General features: G+C 44.5%; 1 protein-coding gene across 4 annotated transcripts in view; it reads right to left on the bottom strand.

Annotated features, from left to right (window-relative positions):
- Window positions 1-12341: 12341 nt before the first annotated feature.
- The window catches only part of LOC129183375 (protein phosphatase 1 regulatory subunit 29-like), a 182184-nt gene continuing 166545 nt past the window's right edge, over window positions 12342-27980 (bottom strand). For all 4 annotated transcript variants that reach the window (XM_054780527.1, XM_054780524.1, XM_054780526.1 and 1 more), the window contains 2 exons: window positions 26559-27553; window positions 12342-26194 (listed from right to left, as the gene is read on the bottom strand). In XM_054780527.1, the coding sequence (XP_054636502.1) occupies window positions 24649-26194; window positions 26559-27553 (2541 nt within the window). In that variant the 3' untranslated portion in view covers window positions 12342-24648. The remainder of the gene's footprint in view (window positions 26195-26558; window positions 27554-27980) is intronic.

The following is a 27980-nucleotide window of genomic DNA, read 5'->3' on the forward strand; positions in this document are numbered from 1 at the left end:
GCCCTTGTTTACAACACACTCATTAGATGTATTCATGCTTGATGTTCCAAAATTGGTTCTGTTGCTGCTGTGTTGTGCAATACTTCATAAATGACCAAAGCTTGATGTAAGGCCAGCAGAGACCAAAACAGTGGAATAAAAGGTTGTTGTCCGTGGTTTTGACGTTATAATTCATCGGTTCAATGCCAGTCCAAAATGTACTCACTCATGATGACGTTTCAATGCGCCATCTTGTGGATTCATCTGCGGGAAAGAAACAGCAGATGCGACAAAGCAATGCAGCAAGCTGTGAGTGACACATTTTGCAAGAAGTCCATCAACATTTAAATATTGGCTATTTCAAATATATAAGGGACTTCACAGGGATATATATGCATCTATATTGAGGGAAGACATTTACCACACTTGCCTTGCCTGTTTTGGGGCTTGTTAGAGCCACGTGTTTCTGTGGTCTTATCTCATTTGGTGCAAAAATAGAGGCCCCCCGGTGGCTCATCCTCGCCCCATTAGTGCCCTCTGATATGGGCAGCACTCACATAGAGCAGATGGTCCACGTCCCAGGTGGCACCCCCTGTTAAAGTGTCAGGTGAGGCACAAAACTGCCCCATAGACACTTTTCACAGGCTGCATTCACAATGCAGGTCTTCATAGCCAATTCAAGTGCAAGTGCCTGTATTAAAAATTTTTGGAGATGTATTTTCAAGTCAGCTTTGTGGGTTAATGTTAACAGACACCTGAAACAACCTGCAAGTACACAACATCCATCCATCTATGCCGCTTCTCACCTATTATCACGGGGGTATCCTGGAGCCTATCCCAGCTGACTTCGAGCGACAGGCGGGGTACACCCTGGACTGGTGGCCAGCCAATGGCAGGGCACATATAGACAAACAACCATTCACACTCACATTCATACCTATGGACAATTTAGAGTCTCCAATGAAGCTAACATGCATGTTTTTGGAATGTGGGAGGAAACCGGAGTACCCGGAGAAAACCCACACACACACAGGGAGAACATGCAAACTCCACACAGAAATGCCCAAGGAAGAATCGAACCCAGGTCTTCCCGATCTCCAGACTGTCACTGTTTGGCCAACATGCTAACCACTAGACCACCGTGCGGCCCCAGTACACAACATGCCAACATAAAAGTAAAAAAACAGAATATAAAACATTGGGAAAATGTTTACTTACGCTCATGATGATAGGATAGGGTATCACCCATCTGTCTGCACTGGCAGATATTACATTCATATCAGATTTACCACATACGATTGATGCCATGTTTGCTAAAGTGCTAACATTACACTCACATTTTAACAGCAGCATCATGCTGACTTAACCTAATGGCTAAAAAAAAGCAACAATCAAATTTACAGCTCCCATGGCTGTCGCTGATGGATAGTTGGCAGAGATGTGTAGTGAAGCCTAGTGTTTGGCAGAGTAGACTTTGATTTATTAGTATTCATAGTATTAGCATTCATTTGTATTTGTGAGTGAAACAATCATTAATATGTCAGAATAACAGTCCAGTAATCCCTCGTTTATCACGGTTAATTTGTTCCAGACTTGACCGTGATAAGTGAATTTGATTAGGATTCAATATTAATAAACTGAATATTTTAGTAGTTAGAGCACATGTTGACTTTCTGAATACGGGTTTTAACATTATTAGAGCCCTCTAGACATGAAATAACATCTCAATAGTCACTTTTACACTCCTGTTTTTCTTTGTTTACACCACATTGCATCCTTCGTCTTGCCTCTGCCTCGTCCCTGCTATGCTCACTGAGGGACAATACGGAACATCTTTTTTTGTCTGATCTTTCCATCGCCCTGAGTACCAGCCATTGTTTCTGTGGTCCAAATATCAAGACTCTGCCAAGATGGAGGGTGAGCACCCTGCATACTGATCTGCCGCCCTGCGCCTCACTCTGATTAAAACAACAGCCGAGAGACAGGCTGGCGCTAAAACAGGAAGGAGACGCAATGAGAGGTGAAAGACTCTGCAAAGGAAGGGAGATGGGAAAGGCAGAGAACTCGTTAAACAAAATGCCGGCTTGGCTGCGATGCAATCATATGTCAAGCCCCCCCCCCCGACCCTGCTAGCGAGATAGTAGGAGGATGTGTATGTGTGTGTGTGTGTGTGTGTGGGGGGGGGCATGCTGGTAGAGACATTGTCGAGAAATCCTAAAGGTCACAACAAAACCAGTTGCCATTGAGGAGGAGGACCGAGTTAAGTGGAATGTATCTCACCACCAATGAAAGGCAAATGGAACTCTAAACCATGCGGGTCAAAGTTGAGATGACATGAAGGAATATGCTTTAAATGTGTCCATCCATCCATCCAGCCATCTTCTTCTGCCCATGACGGGTACATGCAATGCAATGAAGTGGCCTAAACAATGGACCCTGGCGTAGATGACTACTGACATCATGCATTTTGTCAGTGCCTGCGACAAACTAAATAAGCCGCTATGACTCCAAAGGAGCTTGCAAGTGCCAGCAACATTTCAAAGGGCAGCAGCCTAAGCAGGGAATCCCGGCTACTTTGTACAGTTACTCCCGGCACCTGAGTGAACTTCACTCCCAAACTCTAGTCAAATAGTCTCATTTGTTAGTGCTGTTTTGTGCAGTTAAAATGAACGTTTGTGCTGCTTTCGTTTTGGAGTTACTACAGTTTATGGGTCAACCCAAGTTCACCCAGCACAAATGAGACTATTTGACTCCAGTTTGGAGTGGGGTGGTGGGCCAACTTCACTAAGGTACTCCCGGCGGATCCCGAGCCGTTCAGTTGAGAGACATAGTCTCTCCACCGTTTCCTTGGTCTTCCTCGATGCCTCCTACTGGTCAGACGTGCCCTGAACACCTCCCCAGGGAAGCGTCCGGGAGGCATCCTGACCAGATCTCCGAGCCACCTGACCTGGCTCCCCTCAATTCGGAGGAGCAGTGGTTCTACTGCGAGTTTCTCCCGGATGACAGTGCTTCTTACCCCTTTTCCACTGTAGAGAACTTTATTGTTGGTGCTGGATTAAGTCCGAGGCCGGGGTGGAACCGTGTTGCCTGCAAACTGACTCATCGCCTGTTTAATTTTCCATTGTCCTGTGGAGCCGTGTCATTACGTCACAGGGGTTACGCCTCCAGGAAATTTCAAAACATATAACCCACTATAGTCCTTGGCACTAAACATTATTTATAGTTCAAAATATAAATAAAAGATGCAAAATGTAAAAAACTTGCAAAACATTTTAACATAAAAATTGCATGTTGCAGGGTTTGTGGGGAGGATGATCCATCTCATCACTGTTGTTTGTCTCATGCAGAGTACCAAAAAAAGACAGCTTCAGGTCGAACCAACTGTGGAACGCTGGCAATGGAAAACCGAAGCTCTGGGAACCAGCTCCAAAAAAGTGCCGAACCAAGCAGAGTGGAAAAGGGACACTAACTCCGTTTTCTCCAGGATGACAGTGCTTCTCACCTTACCTCTAGGAGAGAGACCAGCCACTCCACGGAGAAAACTCATTTCGGCCGCTTGTACCCACGAGCTTGTCGTTTCGGTCACTAATCAAAGCTCATGACCATAGGTGAGGGTAGAAACGTAGATCAACCGGTAAATTGAGAGCTTCGCCTTTCGTCTCGGCTCCCTCTTCACCACAACGGACCAATGCAGAGTCCTCATCTTTGCAAGCACTGCACCAACCTGCCTGTCGAGCTCACATTCCATCCTTCCCTGACTGCTGGAGATGGCACTCCACCCTTTTCCGAACGAGAGCCATGGACTGGGACTTGGAGGTGGTGATTCTCATCCCAGCCGCTTCACATTCAGCTGCAAACCAATCCAGTGAGAGCTGAACATCACGTCCCGATGAAGCCAGCATCATCTGCAAAAAGCAGAGACCCTATCCTGCAGCCAAAAAAACGCATCCCCTCAACGCCCTGGCTGCGCCTACAAATCCTGTCCATAAAAGTAATGAACAGAATCAGTGACAAATGGCAGCCCTCACTGGAAGCGAGTCAAAACTTTTGTCTTTAAACATGTCATCATCCAGAAAAACAAAAAGTAATCCTCATTTGCAACCTTTCTGACGGTCTGTGTTTGTTGCTTGGTTTCCATGACAACCACAGCAAAACTGCAAATGAAGCGCTGCTGAACGGCCAGACGTTGGGATATCATAGACAAGGTCATGCGATGTTCACTATGCGGGGCTCGTTAAACCTCTCTGACCTCAAATAAACTGTTAACTCTTCTACTCTTGAAGCTCTGCACACAAAAGGGTGACAATGTGTCAAAACATGCAACTCCGCCATGTTAAGCTATTTTCTAGCAACTGCACCACATGGTGGCGCTGTTATTAAACCCCCCTAAAGTCAGATTGACAAGCATGTAGGTGTAAAATTTAAGCATAATCGGTTGAATAAAAATGGCCGTTATCAAGCAAAACGTCTTAGCAGAGACACCTAACTGCCTTACAAAGCATTTTGCCCACAGCCCATAGGGGGCACCACTAATGACACTTACAATCATGTAAAAAACGTAGGCCAGCCCACCTGTTCAACGCATGGCTAGTACGGGTGCAACAACACAGAAAATTCACAGTTTGGCTCGATTGATACTTCAGTGTCACAGTTTGATATTTTTGCGATACTAAAAAACATGCCTTTTTGAAACTTGACATTACTAATGTTTGTTTCAACCCAAATGTACAGTTTTTAAATTAAATTAAATGTATCTGGTGCATACCTGCCGTGTGCAACATGGCAATAAAGATAATTACAGTAGATAAAGATAATTGGTTCTGTTCATAGATTGAATAGTATTTCAATCAAACTACTAAGAGTTCATTATTTCCTCAGTTCATGTACACATCCTGTCTACAATTATGAAGTCATTTTAAAAAATCAAAATGACAACCCAGCCAAAGTCAAGGCAACACATAAAAATGTTAATCCATAGGAAGACTTTTCAATTCATGGTGAAATAATCGCAGCAATAACAGTGAGTGTAGAAAAACACATTTCCACAATGGAGTTCAGGACCACAAGGTGCAGTTGACCTTTTTTTTTAATGTTTTGCATGCAACGAGCTGCTGCAAATGCAATGAGGACTTTTATTGCATGGACATGCATCTTACTGCTGACTTATTTTATGAGAACTGAACTTTTGCATCACAGCAGCCGCTCATCGGTGCTGCTTGTAGGGACTTTCATTTTTACTGCGGAGGTGCGACAGCAAATCAAGAAGGGGCTGAACGATATCGTGTGACGTTCGTGACTTGGGTTACAGTATCGTTGGGTCGGCACCACTGTTCGATACAGATACATGTATTGTTGCACCCCAAATGGTTAATCAACTGTAATGTGCAGTGAGGATGTGTGGTCCTGGGGGGAGTACTTACATGGCAGCTGTCCCCACGATGCGGAAACATGGCAGAATGTGCGGGTCACTAGGTGATAGTGTCTTTAAGAAACAAAAGATCAGCTCGCAAGGAGGCAACAAAAAGGAGCAGTGCAGAGAATTAACTAAAAAATAGCCAAAGATAACACAACAACAGAAAACGAACAAGGGACTAGGGAGTGCCGCTAACTTGCGCTAACCCTTGAGAAGACAAGAGGATGCAATGTGACTAACAGAGGCGAAAACCTGTGAATACATGTGAGTAACGGAGGACCAGGTGGTCTCAGGAAACAGGAGTGAATACACAATCTGGCGTTCAGTGGTATCTAGTTGTATCAAGAGCAACCAGGAACACATGCACGAATAAAGAGTGTAGGAAACACAACAAACCAGAAACTATACTCAAATAGCAGGAGGGCAGGTGTGCCCCGCTGCTGTGCCTTCATTGAAGTCAAGGGATGGAACTAAAGACAACACAGGAAATGGAGGGAACAAAAAAAACAGGAGATAAGTGAAAATAGAAATAAATTGTCATGCAGAATGTGAAAATGAGCATTGTGAGCCCCCTGAAGAGACGTCCTTCATTGGAATCCTGCAGGTGGACTCCAGTTCTTGCTGGGTCCATTGGCTTTTTCAAGCTTTTGTCTCAACAACCTGTGCACGGAGCTCTGGGAAGATATCACAGAAAGACAATAATTCGCCAATTACATTCTTTGAAAGCTCAAAACAGGAAGTGCCATGTCTGTCACCTGTCATGCCTGGTTCTTCCGGGTCCTCACATGGCCTGAATGCGTCCTCTCAGGTATTTCTTCGCATCACCTGCACTATTGTCTGTCTTGCAACAGTGTGTTATCTTTCATGTCACGTCCTAGCATTCTTAATTTGTGCTCTTGCTTCTTTGTTACCAAACTCTGTACTCGTGTCTTTCCAGTCCTCCTGTATGGGCCAGAGACCTGACCCTTGAACAACAACCTGGCAGCCAGGCTCGACGGGTATAATATCTGAGTCCTCAGAAGGATCGAGGGAGCAATCGGAGATTGGAGAGCAGACACAACAACTTCCTGTCTCTCGACTTGCCCCAGAGGCGCCTCCTGCACCCACTGGCTTGGCACTGTCGCTCAGGATCTGAAGGCCTGCGATATGTACCTAAAGAAGCCTGACATCTTGTCCAGGACAGACCAGAATAATCAAAAGTCAAGAAGACTAAGTAAGTAAGTATTTACCTCCCGACTCTTTGAGTCCTCTTTCCTGAGTCCACATCCTAACGGAGAGGGGTTGATTGGCTTATCCAATACAGCTTGTAGCAGAGCCTACCTCAGATGAGTCCTTCTTTTATTTGTTGCCTTGTCATGATTAGCATTTTCATCTCTGGTAGCCTTGTGAAAGCGTATACATGAAAAATACAAGGGCACAAGTTCTGTCTCCTGTCCTGTTTTCGTCCACGTTCTGGACTCCCCTTTGACTTTTAGACCATCTCGACTGTTACTTTAATTTCTGGTGTACAGTGTTTCCTCATTTATCGCGGCGGATCGGCTCCCAAAGTGAAATCCGCAAAGTAGCCTACTTTATTTGTTTACAGTTTTTATATTTGTTTTAAGGCTGTAAAACCCCTCACCATGCACTTTATACATTTTTCTCAAACTGGCATTAACATTGTCTCACATTTAAAATTTTGTTTGAATTTTAATGATCAATCTACTAGGTTGGACAAAATAAATTAAGTGACTCACGTGTGACTGTGCTTCGTCCTGGTGCCGTTCGGCTGTAGCGTTTTTGTATCCTTGTTAAAACATATTGCTCCGGCCGCCGTCCTCCTCGTCCTACCCCATTAGCCGAAGATTCATTTAGCCGGTTAGCTTCTTCTTCTATTGTTTATTGGCGGTCAGCAAGCAGCTCACGCAGTTAGCTAGCGACAGCGCGAAGGAGATTGATTGACAATGGACTCCAGCCAATCAGGACGCAGGACACAATGGGCGGGTTCTCCCTTAGCCAGTAAGGACTGTATAAGGCTCTATATTTAGCATGCTATTGTCTGTGGGTTCCTAATATGCCCGTAAAGGCACATAAACACACAGGAAGAGGACAGGAAGAGCTGCACACGTCTTCAACATGAGTATACAACACCTTCTACTGGTAGCAGTAGTAAATACAATAACACACACGCAACATAGCACTGATAGATTGCTCAAATGCACCACAAGGACACAGAACACAATGTGCGTTCAATCGCTGTTAAAAAAATACACAAAATTACGCTTAAAAAATCAGCGAAACAGCAAATCCGCAAAAGGTGAAGCGCGATGTAGCGAGGGAACACTGTATTTCACCGTCCAAAAAATCCAACCCAAGTTGTTGAGGTTTCTTCCTGCACTGAATGAATCGGAATAAATAAAGTAAGCACACTAAAGTTTACGGATGCGTCAACAAAAGCAACGGCGATGTTGTTGGTAAAAGAATTAAGAAAAGTGTATCTTTATGTTCACAGAAGAAAGTCACAGTATTTCATTGAATTATTCATGTGAGGTACATCCACTCAGATTACACAACCATATATACTGCATGTATATGTATACCTCTATATATTCATATATATATTTAGATCTGCTGGGTGAAAATACAGGAAATCATGCAAATATAACACTTTATTTCATTTGTTGTCGCCTCTAAACTCCGAATTCTCGCGGTAATAATAATAATAATTACAAGTCGCCATTGCACAGTCCCCCCGACCATTACAGAAAAAAAGATCCCCACCTCCCACATTCCCCCCCGAAACATTTGCCACCCAAACACAGAGAGATAACAGGCTCAGTAGAAAAACAGTCATTTCTTCCTACATTTTTGTACAAAATTCACAGATTTATCTCCAAGCGGCGCTCCAAACCTCTGTGGAAAAGACAAGGAATAAACCAGCTAGCGCTGTCGGTATGCTACGATGCCGCATGGGAAGTGTTGTGTTGCCACGTCATGGCTACCCTCTGAGCAGCGGCTGCTAGCTGGACCAAGCTGACGCAAATAGTCGAGACATGCTAGTGACATGATGGGGAGCGGGGGGGGGATTGATTTAGCATTATTCGTGCACGTTCAAGCTTTAAACGTTACCTAGCAAATCACGACAAACTGCACATGTTACTGTACTGTATGTTATCCTGACCATGCAATGAAGATTAAAGTGAACCAAGCTAGCAAGCAGTCGAGACATGCTAGTGACAAGTAAGGTGACATACTGACACCGAGAAGGGAAAACATTTTGCATTTTTTGCGACTCTCAATCTTTAAGCTTTATCTTGTGAATCTTGACAAATTGCACAATTGGTCATGTTGAGCACGGTTAAAGCTGACGTCCATCCAAGGCATGTCTGACCGGTAGGACCCAAGACACCTTGGAGAGACTATGTCTCTCAACTGGCCTGGGAACGCCTCGGAGTAGCCGGGGAGGGGGAAGTCTGGGCTTCCCTGCTTGGTTGCTACCAAACCTCGGCTACGCGGCGGAAGATGGATGGATGGATGCTTGCTATATGTCACTTTTTTGTATGTTTGCCAACTAAATTGCGTGTTGTGTATATGCACTGCACGTTGTCCGACCCAATGAAGATGGAAAATGCTGAAGATGAAGATGAAAAAAACGTGCCTTGCATTGGGGGAATTTCCGTCGTTTGATGTGCACATTAGCCCGTGTGATCGCGTCGTCCATAAGCGCCGCGTACACAAACATACACGTTGGCAGAGCGTGCAGTTTGTCTGAATTAGGACCATTAGAGTAAACACACACGCATTTGTCAGTAATGTCATGCAACAGTGCACAAGTGTGCACCCGCACATGCTACATCATCATTAGGGCCCTTAAACAAACTATTTAACAGAGGAAGTAACTTTGTCAGACCAAACCAAGCAAACCTGATTCTGTTTTTGATACTATGGAACCTCTAAAGCCTCTAATGTTGCACTGTAATTGTTAATCAAGGTTAAATGAAAACTTGAGTGTTTATGTGTGTTGTTGTTTATGTGTTATGTGTGTTTATGTGCTGCATTGATACAGTACATCACAGAAAGACTGTTCTTGATTGGTCCTCTAGCTAAGCATCGTTTCACAGAGACTATTATTTGCAGCTAATTTAGATGAAGATGATAGCTAAAGGCGTCGTGAGAAAAATGTGGTGGCCTTATGTCGGATGTGCGAGAGGGGCGGGGGTGGCGGTTTGTCACATGGGAGTGTCACCGTGGCGACGCGGCAGCAAAAGTGAGCTAAATGGACTCATTAGGCTTATGTGATTAGATGTGTGCGGCTAGCAGATTAGCAGATAGTAAGTAGATTAGTCATTCATAGAAGAAGCAGTCGTAAGAAATGAGGCTCACTCATTAAGATGACGATATTACGATTAAGAAAAACCCATGAAGCTGCCAGCGTCCAAACCTGCAAAATCTTCAAGGACTGGGATTAGGATTGTTTCGCCAGTAGAACTTGAAATGGAACATTTATCAATTGTGAAAAATGGATTGTTCTAGGCTCGGCTCACACTTAAAAATGTAGGGCGTGCTCACACAAGGCCAGGGGTCCTTAATAGTCGGCCCGCGACCCACCAAAGCTTTTGATTTGACCCACCAAACATCTCCACAATAATGTAAACCGATTCATATTGAACAATAGTTTATACAATGATGGAAAGCATCACTACACTTCATAAAATAAACTCTGCCAACGATCTGCCAGTCAGCTACAGACACGTGAGCGGTAAGTTTGATCATTTTGTTTGTTTTCAGTGACTATGCTGACCTAGACTGATTGTAAATTGTAATGTTAGCACTGTAGCTCACAGAGGTATACTAGTGTTGCTAACATTTGTGTCTTTCTGTCTCACACCTTAACCATCTATCATCTATAACACCGGACAAGTGCAGAGTTACAGTGTATTACCTTAGTTAGCTATACATCTTTAAGCTAGCAGAAGGTAACTTAAAGTGTGCAACGTTCAGGCTGAAACAACTCCTTGCCTCTCAGGAGCCATCATCTCTCTCCTCATCATCTGCTACAAGCACAAAGCTAACAATGTGTCTTAAAAAGTTTACGAGCATCACAGCACCTCCATCATTGAAGCAGTCTGACAACAGTCTGCTCGGCTAGCTTGAGCCAATCTGGCTGAGTGGCTCTATGACAAGCTACATGTCAGACGGAGGGAATGAGATGGAAAGAGCTCGTTAATTAGCCACATTTGCTTGTCAAAATGCACGGAGTGGCCATGCCAAGCCTTCTGCAGCGGCTGTAAACAAAATGACGTGCTGATGTAACACTGGACAAACCGCAGTCACACACTACGAAAATATTTGGTAAAATGCCTTTGCAACCTCGAGTGGACCAATTCAGCCCTCATTTCTTCTTAAATTCTCTTTTTGCAAGACGATTGAGACGTTTACCAGTTGTTTCTTACCGAACAGGAGCATACTTAACAGTGAGTGCCAGCTGTATGTCATGGCATTTTAATTCCAATCATAACTTAGGAGTGATTTGACCCCCCTTCTATGGGTGAACAGGAGGGGTTTCTGTGTGGTGATTACGGGCCACAGGGGGGCATTTACTTTTGATTTGGACCAGCTGGCAAGCACTTGAGAGCAATGAGGAAATTGATAGAATTCTGTAATTTCTCGGTTCTTTTCGATGGTGGCTTTGGCACAATTTGCTTCATTCTTTTGTGGGGATTTTTAGGGGGCTAGCCGTGTGATGAAGCTTTAATGTATCCATGAAGGAACATTAGGTGAAGCCTCCTGGTCAGACGGTCCTTGGGAGAACTGTAGGCCAGCCAGGCGTCCCCAACCACCAGGCCGTGACCCGATCCCTGTCCATGAGTGGGGCTGAACCAGGCCATGGGAAGCTTTCAGGTGCAATGATGTAAAACAAACACAAAAAAAAATACTTTGTATTTTATATTTGTAAATAACTACATCGGATTTTTATCTAAATGTATATCGTATTTAAAAATATGGGCCTTTATTTTATTAAAAAAAAAATATATATATATATATATACTGTATATAGTTACAAATCCAATAGTTTTTGCATGTATATGTTGTTTGTTGCAAGCGGCGACCCGTTTCACTTTGTTTTTGTTTGACGGACCTTGAACGCAACCGTTGTGCTTGTGCTGTACAGATAGACAACTATACTGGATTTTTAATGTTTTTCTCTCACTTCTTATTTGCTCCCAATTGCTGATACTATGTGGGAGAACATAAAGGCAAGTTTTGATGATGTTATTGAGTGCTCCATCCATCTTCTATGCCACTTATCCTCACGAGGGTCGCGGGTATGCTGGAGCCTATCCCAGATGAATTTGCGCGAGAGGCGGGGTACACTCTGAACTGGTCGCCAGCCAATCACAGGGCACCGATAGACAAACAACCAATCACACTCACATTCATACCTATGGACAATTTAGAGTCACCAATTAACCTAACATGCATGTTTTTGGAATGTGGGAGGAAACCGGAGTACTCGGAGAAAACGAGGAGAACATGCAAACTTCACACAGAGATGCCCAACGGAGATTCGAACCCACATCTTCCCGATCTCCTGACTGTGTGGCCAACATGCTAACCACCACCGTGCGGCTCCGTTATTGAGTGCCAATGTGCATATTTGTTCTGTGCACAACTTCATGTTAATTCATGCTAGCACATTGCTTTTACCACACACATCAAACACTGACATTATAATCTTCTCTCTGAAAAACAAACTGTCAGATATTTGTGGGAACACGAGCCGGTCCGGGTCAAACAACATTGGGGACCACTGTGTTAAACGACGGACCAAGACTACAGTTTCTTTAATGAGCTAGCTTGGGTCATCAAAGCCTATAATAATTAAGAGAATTCATCAAGCTTTCTGACCTTAAACGGCTTATTGTTAGAGGACCAAACATCCAGCAATGGCTTGTTCCAAGAGTCCACGTTCAGACTAGAAGCTAGTCTCTTTGGTCAAATAAAACACCAAGGAAACAACCACCTCATGCTCCCAGCCTTAAGTAGCTTAGCAATGTTCTCATTCCTCAGTACAAACACAACCAATGGCAAAGTTCCACAGCAATGGCCTCACACTGCCATGTTTGGTCGTGACTAAAACCTGCTTAGATCACAATTTCACTCTGCGAGGAAATATTAGATAATTTTCAATCCAGTTCCTCCCTCAACTGATGTCATCATTAAATTACAACATGTGAAGCCAAGTGTATTTGGATGTGTGCGTATCCCGTGGCAGTATCCGCCACGCTGTACTCTCACTGCCATGAAAGGCAGTTAATGAGATCTTGTGTTCTTATCTGCTACCTAGCAACCTTGACTCTTCCTCCCTGTCGCCCCCGGCAACTGCTGCCACTGCTTTTAATCAATCGATCTGCTGGGGGAAGAGACAGCCGGGGTGAGGGGGTATGTGACATCACACCAAAGGTTGTTCATTGCATGATTGCTTGAAGACATTCCAGGAGTGTTTTACTCTGAAATGATGACAGTATAAGAACAACTCATTCAGTGTGCATGTACATTCACATACACACCCTTCTATTAATTTTGAACCAAAAAACATCCACATAGAAATCTTTAAAATGGCAATATACTCAGAAGCTAATGTCGAACCAACAACCTGTCAGTCATACGTTATTTTTTATGGTCTTAAAAACCCATGTCCATCTTGAACTGATGACCATCCAGTAGAGGCTTGTCACTATAGTCCTACACCAACAACCATCCAGTTAGAAGCCAATTTTGTGACCATCCAATCCAAACCTAGTAGCTATCGTCTTAATCTGATGACCGTCCAGATAGAGATTGATTCTATAGTCCTACGCCAAGGGTCGGCAACCTGCGGTTCCTGGCTTAGCATTGTTGCTCTTCAGCCTTTGTAACGATGAGCACGCTGCAGCTCTGTGCTCGGAGCCCTTGACATTAATCGTCGAGGTGGTGACTCCCGGAGAGACACGTAGTTTGCCACGGGAAGTGACTGTGCACTGTCCGCTTGTGACTGTTTTGGGACAGGGCGGACCTCTCGGCAGCAACCGCGCAACAATACTTTTTCACTTTTAAGTCTCCAAATACCAGAAAGGTCTCCAATGACTCCAGGAAAAGGCCCTACATTTGTTGCTAGTCGCTTTTGAGAGGATAAGAGGGTTTGGAAAGTCGCCAAGTTGGCAACACTGAGCTGCACATGAGATCGTAAGGGGGAAGCTGCTCACAGATGGAGAATACATGAAAGAATCACTCTTAAAAATATCTGAGCATCTATTCTCTGAATTAAAAAATAAACAGGAAATTATTCAGAAAATTAAAAATGCCTCTCTAAGACAGTCAAGAACAGGACCAATAGAATGGCGACAAACATCACAAGTAGGCAAATTAATGACATGAATTCAGAGCAGGCGTAAACGGTATTGAGCATACTACACTGATATGCAGGTATGAGAACTCTGTTAAAGTTGGCTACGCTTTGTTTTGATTTTACACAAATACAAGAACCACTCAAAAAGGCTTACATTGTTAAGTATTTCAATGATTTCACTGCATTTCTGTTAGTTGAATTTTGTTGTTGCAACAAGTACAATTGAAACAAGATAACAGCTGCAGACAATTTTTTTTTTTGACTGGAAGAGGAAGACAAACGGCTCTCTTGATGGTAAAGGTTGCCGACCCCTGTCCTACACCAACAACCATCCAAAAACTAGTTCCGCTGGGCTTAGACCAATGACCATGGAGTCCAAATGGAGTATCTATAATCTTAACCCAATGACTGTCCAGATAGAGCCTTGTTTTTACAGTCCTCCGACAACCATCCGATTTGAAGATTGTCATTGGTTTAAGACAAGCGAAACTATTTAATCCAAACCTAGTACCTATCATCCTAAACTGATGACTATCCAGAAAGAGTTTTGTTTGTATAGTCCAACACCAGAAACCATCCAGGTGTAGTATTCCTAAATCAATGACCATCCAGACAGCAGTCTTAAAAAAAAGGAAGTCCAATCAGAAGTTTTTTTTTGATTGTCCAGGGAAGCAACAACATCAGTGTGAGAAGTTAGATTCTGTAATCCATGAAAAACGGTCTTACATCTCATATAAATACAATGGTGTTCTGACTGCGAGTGTATCGCAGCAACGCATGTAGACTCCAATGTCTTTTCAATAGTCAGGCGAGGATGAGATGACAAAGCATCTGTGGAACATCTTGTGGGTGACTGAAAACGCAGTCACGTGTGTAATTAGACTTTCAGTGAGGAAAATCACTTGGTGTACAGTGTATGGTTGTAATGTGAAACGTTACACGTTGTTTGCATCCACACTGTTATACATTCCTGATCAAAATGTTAAGACCTTTACAGCTGATCAAAAGCTCAAGACAATACCTAAAAAAAACAAAAACAAAAAAAAAAACGAAACCCCTCGAAAATAGAATGAAATTTTCCAAAAAGTGTGAATGATGTGGGAATGATGCTCTAGGTGGTGAAGATGGCTTCACGGAGGGCATCCACTGTCTGGAACTGATTTTTGTAAACTTTCCTTCCCATCCATCCCCAAATGTTCTCAGTTGGATTTAGATCAGGGGAACACTCAGGATGGTCCAAAAGAGTGAGCTTATTCCTCTAATTTTGTTGGCAAAAATATGAATGCAATGTCATTTTCTGTCATGATCTCTTGGTGGCAAAGGCAAACAAGCTTTCTCTCTTTTGAGCTGCATAAGCAAGGCCTCTCGCAGCTGCTGAGGTTGGACGCAGTAAGACAGTCTTTTGAAACTTCTTCAAAGATCCTGATGGTTATGGAACAAAAAGTGGTAGACCCCCCAAAAAATGTCAACGGCCCTGAGTCGGAGGATCCCATAGGCTGTCCATCAAGACACGGGACCAGCCTCGGCCCAAATGAAGGTTGTTACTGGTGCCGAGTACAGTCCAATAACCATCCGACGGCATCTTCCAGAAAAGGCTTTTAAGAAGAAAAAAAACACCTTCAAAGGCTTCTTCTCCTTCAAAATTGCCCGTTTGGGAATTTGCACGAGTGCACCAAACATGAGACATTGAAAGGTGGAAGAAAGTTTTATTCTCTGATGAGGAAAAAATGTAACCTTGATGGTCCTGATGGCTTCTAACGTTACTGGCATGAAAAGGAGATTCCACCTGAGATGTTTTCCACACGGCACAGTGGAGGGGGCGCCATCGTGATCCTTCAATGGAACAATGAAGGTTCAGGTTGTGCAGGGGTGTCAAACGGCAGCTGGTTATGTGGAGATGGTGCAGGGGGCATCCCTCATGACTGAAAGCCCTCGTCTGTGTGATAATGAGTGTTTTTTTCAACAGGACAATGCTGCACTTCACAATGCCCGCCTGATAAAGGACTTCTTCCAGACAAATAAGGTTACTCTTTTGGACCATCCTTCATGTTCGCCTGATCTAAATCCAATGGGGAACATTTGGGGATGGATGGCAAGGGAAGTTTACAAAGATGGACATCAGTTCCAGACAGTGAATGCCCTCCGTGATGCCATCTTCACCACCTGGAGCAACATACCCACTAACCTCCTGGAAACACTGGCATCAAGCATGCCCAAACCCATTTTTCAGCTGATTAACAAGAATGGCGTAACTTAGCATTACTGACTCATTTTTGCAAATTTTCATTTCTACTCTAGGGGTGACCAGTCCAGGGTGTACCCCGCCTATCGCTCAAAGTCAGCTGGGATAGGCTCCAGCATACCCCCGCAACCCATAGAAAATGGATGGATAGATACTCTAGGGTTTTCAAGGATTTTTTGAGCTAAGGTCTGATGAATAGCCTATTTCACTTCAATGCTTGTTTGCAAAAAAATGCTCACTCCATTTTTATTTTTTTTTGTCTCACTCCCATTTCATCTTTTTGCATGTTGAAGCTTTACTTAGAACCTCCTTAAGATCCGACAGGGTAAAATGTACAGCCTAGTGTGTGTGATTGAAAAGGCTGTCTGACTGAAAGGCAAATTAATTAATAACGCTTTGAAGATGTGGTTGCATGTGGTCCTTTTTTGTGGCGTGTACGGATGGCTGGCAGGCGACAAGCGGACCTTCTTAATTGAGCTTCTGTTTGGGTTAAATTGCTACCAGAGGGAGCCATGAGGAGCATGTGTCAACATTCGTGATCGACAGCACTGAAAATACAAAAAAAGTGTCACGAAAACACAAGGATATGTGACCACTTTAAAAAGAAAAGACACTGAACTCTTTTCTACAGATGTTTGGATCCACACCGCTTCTGCAAAACTCGCCCTTTTGGCACTTTTAAGATCGTAGTATCTGTAAACGTGAATATAAATATGCAGTCTGTACTTGACATAGGCAGGAGTCAATGTGTGTGTGTGTGTGTGTAAGGGGAGGTTGTGTGTTCTCCCATATCATCACGTCGTTACAGTGCAACTCTAATCTAGTCAAGCACAAACAGTACACTTGTTATTTCTCTACGTGTGTGTGTGTGTGTGTGTGTTTGTGTCACAGTTGGCCTCCGGTAAAAACTCCTCCAGTTTTGCTTGTTTGTCTTTGTTGTCATTCCTGCTCAGTTGTCATCCCAAAAATCACATCAACCCGCCAAAGAATGAATAAATCGAGTCAGTCAGCCTCAACAGCAGACTTACAAAATTCTGCTTTCACGAAGACAATCCAGGGTGGCTAGAAGTTCAAGGTCAATTTAAGTCCGTCTTTGTGGCACCCACTTGGGCGTTTCAGGACTGGCAGAGTCAAGCAAAGTGGTTGAAGTGGTTTAAGGCACGAGTACCTCCGTAAATGCTGAAGAAACTCTTAGATGTTCATTTGAATGTCGGAATGAATGTGAATCCAATGGAAATATGTTAAGTGAGTTCAGTGAGTTCTCAGGGCATTGAATCGATCGCAACTGGACTGTTCAGTAGTTTGTCTTAGAAGACGTTTCGTCTCTCATCCGAGCAGGCTTCATCACTTCATGCTCAAAGACTAGATAGGACAGCTCTAGTCTGAGAGTTCAGTGAGTTCAATGAAATGTCTAAGGACGCTTTTGTCCATTCTAATCAAACTCTTCATTATTTGGTCGAGTATAAAGAAATCAAACTCAGCAAACCAACCTTAGCCTCATCTGATGGATAATTAAATGAAAGGTGGCCGCAACTACTGGCAACAAACAGATGGAACCATTGATCTTTGGTTTTGCACGTATGGAGTTGTAATTACTTTTGTAATTTTTGTTATTATTTTTAAAAAGGTCCCTGACATGATTAATCAACTTTGCTTGAATATTTTATATATTGTTTATATTATGTTCCACATTGTACCATTTATTGAAAGGTAAATTCCCAAATATGACCTTTGTAGTTCATGGCCTGAGCCATGACGAACAAGTTCTCACTGCTCAGCCTCATTTCCGGGTGCGACGTAATCAGGGTAATACCACAAAAAATTGGCGGTGTACGAGACAGAGGATGTTTACAGTGATTACAGCGAAGATTTGAGTGATGTGTCAGTAGTTTGAGGAGGAAGAAACATTTGGAGATTAAATAGAGAACTTGCAGAACAGGGACTTAAACCTTAAGACATGGAGATTGGGATTGGTCGCCTTCAAAACAGAGAATGGTAAGTGTAAATTACTCTGGAGTTGCTTATCCTTGAATTGTTGTTTTAAATCGGCTTCTCTACTTAAAGGGGTTTTTATAGCCTGTTTTAATGTACATGTGCTTTCAAGTCGACGATGAATGATCATCATCGCTGCCGGTGCCCGGAGGCCCCCCCCCAGTAAACATATCGCTGTCAAAAGATGTTTATGTAACATGTATAATGCTTTGCAGCCTTGTCACTATCGTGGAAAAGTGTTTGGAAGACATTAACTAACGAAGACATGACTTACTCTCTTTGACGTAGTGGTTGTTCTTCATTGATGTTTTTTCCTGTGTACCGGTGGAATTAGCATACTTTTTCAAAATGTGCTTATACCATACTTTCAAGCCAAATGCTTCTTGTAAAGGTGTTCCTTCGAAGCAGTCAGTAATTACTGCAAAGGACAGAACTGGGGATAGGCGTCCATCTGTCTCTTGTTCTCTGCACTTGCTTCGTCCAATCTTGTCTGAAACCTTCGTCTTTTGAAAAAGAAAGCAAACTTTACAGTATAATTCGGAAACTGTGAACATCCAGCAGCAACATAACATTTTGGCATGACTACTATTTTGCTGAAGAAAATACTGAACTAAGTCGATGATCTATTTCCAAGAAGCGTTTGTTTACGCTGCTTTAGCTGAGTGTTATTACCCTCATTACGTCACAACCGGAAATGACGCTGAGCTGCGAGAACTAGTTTGTCATGACTGGCACCATGAACTACAAATGTCATTTTTGCGGATTTACTGAAATCAAGCAATGTAGAACATAATCACAAACAATATATATTCAAGCTAATTAGGTGAATCATGTCAGGGACCCTTTAATTTAGCCACTCCACTCACTAGTTCATCACAAGTACAAGAGGGCGTTTTTCGTGACTCCTCAGCTCAACTTCTTCAAAATAAACAGATCCAGATGAAGAACTGACCAATTTTACAAACCAATAACTGTATCGGATCAGAGAAAGACAATGGCGGGAGTCTTTGTCGACGATTATGATCTGGATATTTCGGATTGCTCAATGCAGGAAGTCAGCATTCAAACATTTAAAACATGAACGATTGTCTGGTTGACTTTGCCTGTCCAGATTTAAGACATATTTGCAAATCGTTCTGCAGAGATGGCAGATTTACCAGGCTAAGCTAATGTACAAAAGTACTGGGAACCGTCTTCCACTCTTCTGGGAAGACTTTCTACAAGATATAGGAGTGTCTCTCTGAGGGAAAGTCGGACCCATGCCATCCAAAATATCTTGCTGAAATGAAGAATTAAGATTGAGAGGACTCTAGTCCAACATCTGATTGATTCAGTCACTGATTAAGAGCTGGGTCCCAATACTTTTGAGCCTGCATTGTATTTGGAGTGACATTGTTTCATTGCTTTCCTGACTCACTCATGGAAAAAAAAAACATCCAATGCACATTCATCCGGCAAAGCTGCAGCAGACTCTCAAGGGTAGGTTCCGGATGAACTCCCAGCCAAGCCCTGGTTAGTCTTCCTCATCCCTGTCTTGGATAGCAGCACTGTTCCACCTTGTTGCACGACAGCACAGAAATACATCTAATTGCACCCGACTGCAGCCTCTGAAATGTGCTGAAGATGAAATAAAAGAGTCAGAACATTGACATGGTATGTCATGTCTTCAACATAAATAGATTTTCTGTGATAGTAGTTAGAGTTCGAATTCTTGGATGATTTTCTGTCATTGCTTCATTTATGTCCCATCGTCTCCCTCATGTTCAAAGCGTTGGTTATTGTGTTCCATTAACCTGTTGAGAGGAAAGGAAAAGGAAAGCAGGGAAAAAGGAGGAGAGTGCTCCTGGGCTCAGTCCTCAATGTCAGCTTGTGTCCGTAAAACGCTTTACAGCGTCAAAACAAAAGTCAACGTAAAAGTTCAATTAAACAAGGAGGCAAGGAGACCTCACTGCTGCTTCCAGGGTGTCATCGGGGGTCTAGGCTTTCTTTGCCACAACAGCCCTAAGGAGTCTCGCTCCGGGATATGTGACAGGTGATTTGTGTTTCCAATAACTTTGAAACGCTACAAAACCTGGCAACAAATATTGCGGCAAGCAGTTTGTAAGCTGTAACTGGGCTTTTCTTTAATAAAAAGTTAATTCTCCGGGGGTAGGGGCTCTCCCAACACATCCACGAAAAGCTAAAAACGAAAAAATTCCCTCTAAGTTGAAGATAACAAATCGTCAACCTCCAGAGGAAACGACGGCCATGATTACTTTTGACCCAAATGGACTTCCATAGATTGTCTGTGAGAGGTTTTGTCTACAAGTACAACTTAGCACACCGTGGCGGGGGCGAACATTCCCACTAAAAGAGTGGTAATTTGTGTCGGAGCACGATAAAACGTTATAGAGCAAGTCAATTAAATATAAAGTGTGGTGCTTTTAAATAAGGAGTGCTCAGATAAAAACACTGGGCTGTTATGAGTCCCATGAATTATGGTCCTCGGTGTGCTTGTGAATAACTGAGCTAACGTTACATCGAAAGGAAAGCCTTCAGGGTATACACAGGTAGGTAACCACCCCCCCCCTTACACATCTCCTCCATTCTTCCTAATGAAGCTATTATATTCAGAAGGCTCCATCTATGCATGGCCCGTGGTGCTAATCTAAAACTAATTGATTCGCGTTTCCTTTAAGCAGAGCAAAAGGCCACAGCGGAACCTTCCGCCTTTGAGGTTGTCCGACAGACCGCCTCGGGGGGATATCAGCATTGTTCTTCTGTGGACCCGCCCAACCAGACATTGATCCTGTAGCATGGTAATGACATGCCTTTGACATGGCATTGAAAACACTATCAGGCCTGCTGGATTGATGGTGGAGAAAAGTCAAAGGGGAAAAAAACTCCCAACGATACTCAATATAAATATGTGTCAGATTAAAAATGAAAAATATTGGCTTGTTTCTGTTGGTGTCTTATAATTATTGTCTGATGAAATAATTAGTAAAGGTCACTGGGATATTAATACACGTCAGTCACGCTCGTTTTGTTCAGATATGGAACCAATCTTCAATAATCTGGTCCAGGGTCAAACTGCTCAATTATACAAGCGCAAAAATAACTGAAAAGCTGTTAACATGATAACAGAAATACAACAAAACACTCATTTTGTAAAGATTATATGTGTTATAGGTAGCTTGCCTAACTGGCATACCTGGAATGACGTATATTTATCCATTAATCTGTGTTCTCAAAGTATTTTCTGTATGTATTCTGTATCATTTTTAACATTTTCAGTAAAAATTGCTGAATTTGCACATTTCCCGATGAAATACTAGCCAGAAACCCAAGATGAGGCAGCGGCAAGCCAAGCCTCACACCTGAATAGGCAATCCCTCAAAAGCTGGGTTGCGTGGCTGTTTCTGTTTGTCCGCATGTCGCCAGTATAATGTTTGCAGAGAGATTTATGATACACCATGACTTTCTACAGCCTGTGTAATGTCTTTAATGAACGTGTGTGCCGTCATTATTCTTGCTGACAAGAAAATAAACTGGAAATAAAAGCCGTAAGAGAATCAGCACCTCCAAGTCCGAGTCCATGGCTCTCGCACGGAAAAAGTACATCTTAATCTGACCTCACGTGCTGTTAATAGTAAAGGAGGTACGTCTAATAGAATTTTTAAAAAATTCTTATTCTCATGTGTCCTGTCTACAGACTTCAGGGTTAATCCCTCAATTGTGTCCCATTCTGGTAAGTTATGAGGGGTAAATAAGTAAGACGGGCCTTTGGAGGAGCTTGTGGGAGGCTGAGAACAGTCATCATTCATTTCAATTGGGCAGAGTTCATCATACAGGCACGCCTGTCTGACCTGACACAAAAGCACATCAGCCTGTGAAAAATCACTCACTAATTACCTTGGACAGAAAAAAATGTGTACCTTACATCAGTTGTTAGAGAGAAGGCTTCCTTTATGCAGGTAACATGCTCACTGTTTGGCATGATCACCTTTTAACGGCTACACTGTGTGGTGCATGTCGACTGACGGGGGTGGATGTACTGTTCAACATGGCAGATAAGCTATGTTTTGACGTCTCCATAAATTTGCCGAGATAATATACATTAATGCGAGGGAATTTACAAGTCTCCCGTGGGCAGTGGGAGTGAGCTAACGGCCTTGGAGGAGGTCCGCGCCTCTCAGGCTCAGATTAGATGGCGGCATTACATATAGCGTGTCACGGCGTGACAAACGAGCGGCCACATTCTCTGGAAGGTTAGCGTGACTTTGGCTGCTCTGGTATTGACTACGTCCAAGCAGCCGGCAGGTATGGGAGCGGGGGGGGGGCGCAGGGGTTCCCGTAGAGACAGCAGCAGTGAGAACTCCCTCCATGGCCAGCCTTGAGTATACAGAACATTCATACAGTCAAAAATTTGACAGCATTTGGGCCTCTTGTGTTGTCAAAGTGTGCATGCAACATCAACAAAAAATACTAACAAAGCACAAGAAAGCTAACTGGGACAAACCGTCATTACAACACAACGCAAAATAGGAAACACCTCAATGAATTGAAGGCAATTGCTACTGTCGTTCCCTCTGACTGGAGCTAGCTTCTTCTCCAAACAGCAACTTGTAGGGATGTCACTTTTTCATTATGAAGAAAGACTATACAAAGTCTTTTCAGCTAAGGGTCAGTGGGAAGTAGGGGCACAGTGACCCACCATATCCAGCAGATGGGGATGCTGGTCTTTATGGGGCAAAAATGAGAGTGCCCCACTAAATCTGCCCAGCAACAACTGGCTGCACAAATGTAGGAGCAGGAACAAAAATCAGAGCGGTACTTTTGCTGTGCCTGCTGACTAGCTTTGTCGTAATTTGTAGTTTTGAAGGTTTTCCAATTAATTAAACCCCATCTTTTTTAAGTAGTAGTCCACCTTATTGGTCATATTTTGTCATATTTGCCTGTCTGGGAATTGTCTTTTCTTTATGTTCTGGTCTTTCTGCTCTGGTTCTTTGTATTAAAACTACTGAAGAGTGACAAAGTAAAAGAAAACCCCAGAAAAACCTCCACAAGGTTTCCTGTCATGATGCTTTCTGGTAAAAAAAAAAAAAAAAAAAAAAAAACTGTCAACCTCTCACCACTTTCTGAACGTCCCTTTTAGGGTTTTCCTTTAGCTTGTCAACTTTGTCTGCAGCAAATCCCAAAATACTTTTCATCAAAACATCTCAGATTCATTGGCGCTCAAGCACAGACGGTGTTGCTGTTTTATTCTTAGCTTTTTAGGCTTCCATCAAAGTGAGGGGAAAATAAAAGAGCACTTCCAACTGAATTGTGCTTATAGCTTGTGAATGTCGGAACTCAAACCAGAGAGAAAATGCAAGTGTCCAAGAAAAAGTGACAACCCCAGAAAAGTGTTGAAATCCAACCTCCCGAGGGCACTTTGGTCCGCAGCAAGCTTGTGTGTACACATACACACAAAAACACACAGTGTTGGAGGTAGAGCAACCACTCAGGCCTTCACTCCACTTGAGCTCCATTTTATCTTGCTGCACTGCTACTCTACTTTCTTTCTTTCTTTTTTTTTTTTAAACGCAGCCTAGCCTTGAGTTGGGAAAATGCATCATCCATTTCTTTTTTTTATATTGGGAGTAAGATACAGGAGCAATTCAATCAAGCTGTGTAGTCCTAAATGTGATTACCAACTTCTTTAAAATGAGAGCTAACACCTGGCTTGACAACACACCCTCGTGTCCTATCTGCGTGGCTCCAGCTATTCAGATGTAAATTTCCTTCTTCATAGCTTTTTTTTTTTTTTTTTTTTAAAGGAAACATGCTTCACACGTAAATAAGGAACAGCAACAGACACGACGACGCCTTCAGGCCTCGGAAGAGTTTGCCTCAACCTTAGTGGGTTGGCTGTTATCAGCATGCAGAACAGTTCTGCTAAGCTATCCACTTTGCTAGCACAGAGGATGTCGATAGTAATGGACGACATAACCCTCCTCATCAGTGACATGCCCACACGCGGCCGAACATATGCCGTTAGGTGTTTTTCCCAATCGATACGCCGCACAAAGCCTCCCCGAGCTGCTTCTATGCTGGCTATTTGCCAGCCAGAACAATTAGCCTGATAAGTATCGCCTCATGTCCCTTCCCCGCACAAGAGCCGGACTATTCTAAAACAAACCTGCTTAATTCCTTACTCCGCTGCCTCATTATCTCCCTAAATGCCGCTTCTGTAGGAGAGCAGGTGCTGGTGGTGGCGTGCGATGATTGTTTTGTGAATGGTGGTTTGATGGAATTAGGGGAGAAGAGAGTGCGGGCTTAAGCCAGGAAAAGGCGGCTGCTTGTGGCGAGATAGCTCGGCTGCACTGTGCCAGTAATGAGGTAGTTTTTTTCTCTTTAATTCACCTTTGTTAGCTCATCAGTGTTTGATTCAGCAGGTTGCCTTGCAAGGACCAAAGCGCCCAGCGGGAGGCAGTCTAGCTCAATTCTCCTCAAATCAAATCCGAAAAAGAAACCTTTTAAAAGAAAATATATACCTCAAACTCTCCCTCCAACAGGAAAATGAGCCCCCAGTTCGGGAAAAATGAGAGAAAATGCGTCCTGCTACATTAACACCAAAACGTTACAGTCTGCTGTTGGTATCCAACCTTTTCTTAAATGATTCAACTCTGCTTACAGCTTCTGTTGGGCAGAAACGCCCTTCCAGTAGTCTAAAATATCATGAAGGTCCTCGTCCTTCGCAAACTGCACCTTCTTACGCAGGGCGTGGCCCGCCGCTATATAGGACGCCTCCTCTCGGGGGCTTTTCTTGTAAGGGCGAAATCGCTCCCAGATCCGCAGTGTGCTCTCGGAGGAATACTCAGGACTGGAGGAGTAACCCGAGTTGTAGTGGTGGTGGCGAGAGGGTGAGAGCTGGGAGTAAGCGGCCGTGGCATCCCTCTTGGAGCGCCCCAGTGGCTTGAGGAAAGATGCCTTTTGCGCCGGTGACGGCGACTCGCTGCCGCCCTCGTAGTAGAGAGCAGGAAAGGAATGCCGGTGTTCGGAGCTGTGGTAGTCGGGCTGAACTTCCAGGTGGTGGTGCTGCGGCTGCGGCTGCGGTTGCTGCTGCTGCTGACCAGCTGCCACACCTCGACCTCCACTGTTGTTACTACACGCCATGCCACCGCCATTCATGCTCACCCCACCACCATTTACGCTCCCCATTCCACTGCCATTACAGCCCCCTACTCCACCTCCGCTCCTGCCACAGCCAAGAGGGCTGCTTTTTTCCGACGGGTACTTGGGCGGATCGCTGCGCTGCTCTGGAACATCCATGCTGAAAACCCTGCCGCTCTTGACCATTCCCCCAGCAGGGCCACCACATCGGTTCTTCGTCACAGCAGTGTCAGCGCTCAACTGCCTCTGAAGGGGTCGCACTGCATTGGCAGGGGGTGGGTCACGGTATGGAGGGGAGAGGAACCCCCCACCACTGATGCCTGGCCGCTCAGACAGGGGCATCACCAGGGGTACAGGGGCCATAGAGGGAGGAAGAGGCTTCTGGTGAAGCTGAGGGTGAGGCTGGGCTTGAGCCTGAGGATGAGGATGAGACTTTGGGTGCACCTTTGGGGAAGAGGCCATGATTTGGTCACCTGGCGAGAGGGGTAGGAGATTCCGTGGATGTGACGCCATGCAAACTTGAGGCTGGGCAGTGGAAACTGGGTTGTTATCGGCCGTGGTGGTGACATTAGCGGAGGCATCCAGTTTGAGGGCATCAATGCAGTTGTTGATGATCTGGTTCACCTTGTCCACCTCCTTGGCAATAGTGGAGATCTCAGAGGCGGATCCACGGCCATCATCGTCAGAATCCTCTGCCACGTCTGTCCCATTTTCAGCCCCACTTCTCAAGTCCAAGCCTACCTCCCCTCCTGGACTACTGGTCAACATCTCTCCCTCTCTGCTTTCAACCATCCCTCCTGCAGTCCTCACGTCCATGTAGCTCCCCTTGCCGGCCATTGCCTCAGAAAAGGCGGACGCCATCTTCTCCACCTGGGGCAAGCTGGAAAGGCGGGAGGAGGTGGTGTTTGCTGAGCTGTGGAGCATGCCCGTGCTCGAGGATGCTGATGGGGGAAGCTTGCTCCCCGTCCCCCCTCCGTGGTGGTGCTGGTGGTGGGCTTGCTCCTGGAGGCGCTGCATGGCGGCTGGATTGTTGGCCACTGCCGCCGCCGCCTCTGGGCCGTACCTGAGGGATGACGACAACATCCTGTCTCATCACTAATTAATTTGTTTTCAATATCGCCCCATCGTCATGCTAAATACAATTCTTCATTTAATTAAAATCACAAACCCACAAAGACCAATGCCCAAAGCCTAAAAAAATACATTTGCATTCAGCTTTGCATGAACTTGAGAAAATGAAGTTGAAGTAATGAATCAAAATAACCAAGAGGGATGATCCCAGTTTGTCTTGAGAAATTATCGACTGAAACAGTCTTGGCTCAAGAGTCACATTAGAAATTGGGTTTCTCTCATCTTAATATTGACAGATACTGTACATATAAATAAAACATAAAGAACTTAGCCACATATCAAAAAGACGGTGGTACCTCATCTCCAAGATGGTTTTCTTGACACTCAGAGCTTTCTCCTTCTCTTCCTGGATGCGTCGTCGTCTCAAGCAGTAGTAGACACACCCGAGCACGATGACCATGCCGAAGAGACACCCCAGGATGGTCATGATGTAGTGCGTCGTGGTGGACGAATTGCTTCGGGGGTCCACTAGCCCCATCGCCCGCGTGGTAAAGGACAAGCAAGTGTGGTTGTAGCGCTGGGATTTGCTGACGGACGCCACACAGTAAGTGTAGTTGGTGTGTGGCCGCAGTTTATCCAAATTGATGTTCTCCTTCATGGTCTTAAGGGGCATGACGTCCGCCACAAAGGTGTTGTTGTACTGTGACAGGACGTACATCTTGCTATAGGGTTTCGGTATCTGGACCATGACAGAAGCGCTGAAGAAAGAGACGGTCTTAAGCTTCATGGAGATTTGATGGTTGTAGGTGGGATCGGGGGTGGACGCAAAGTTCGGCTGGTGGTACAAGCCGGAGTCCGGGTTGTCTAGACCCATGCCAGAGCCATCCAGTTCCGGTCCGATGGACGACATGCCTGGAATGATTACGCCATCTTGACACCTGTTTGAAAGGATGACTCTGGCGTTCCTCCCATGTCCCAACAAGGGGCTCAGGAGGGGATATCCTGTAAATTCTCGAGGGGTCTCGCACTGAAGGCGGTCGTAGGTGTGAGTGACGTTGTTGAACGCCTCCAGCCAGGTGAGAAAGCTGTAGAGGTCGCATCCGCAGTGGAAGGGGTTTCCGGCCAGCTCACATACCATCAGACGGTTGAGGGCGGTGAAGGTAGACGGGTCTAGGCGGGCCAGCTTGTTGGACGACAGGTCCAGGCTGCTGAGGCTGGGGCACTCCCAGAAGGCATTGGTGGCAATGACCTCGATGAGGTTGTGCTGAAGAAAGAGGCACTGCATTCGACCCAGTCCTCGTAACATGCCCTCTGTCAGGTTGGTCAACTTGTTGTAGCCCAGCTGCAGAACCTGACCAGGAAACACATCAACTTCTCAAAACACCAACAACACACACTCTACGCTGTAAATCAGTTTATGCTCTATCGACACGGCGCTTCAAACAAAGACTACAGTGGAACAGGCACAGGGAGAACATGCAAACTCCACACAGAGATGCCCAACGGAGATTCAAACCCAGATCTCCTGTCCTGACTGTGTGGCCAACATGCTAACCAGTAGGCCCTTCTTCAATATAACTTTCACAATTCTTACATTGAACCTGAGAGTTTTTGGAGCGTTTCTGCTTGAATGTCTTTGTAAGATGCCAGAATAGCCTCCCACAGCTGCTGTTTTGTTGTGATCTGCCTCCCATCCTCATAGATTTTTTGCTTGACGATGCTCCATAGGTTCTCAATTGGGTTGAGGTCAGGGGAAAAAAAGGGGGCCAAACCATGGG

This window comes from Dunckerocampus dactyliophorus, chromosome 6 (genome assembly GCF_027744805.1).
Source record: "Dunckerocampus dactyliophorus isolate RoL2022-P2 chromosome 6, RoL_Ddac_1.1, whole genome shotgun sequence".
Lineage (NCBI taxonomy): Eukaryota > Metazoa > Chordata > Actinopteri > Syngnathiformes > Syngnathidae > Dunckerocampus > Dunckerocampus dactyliophorus.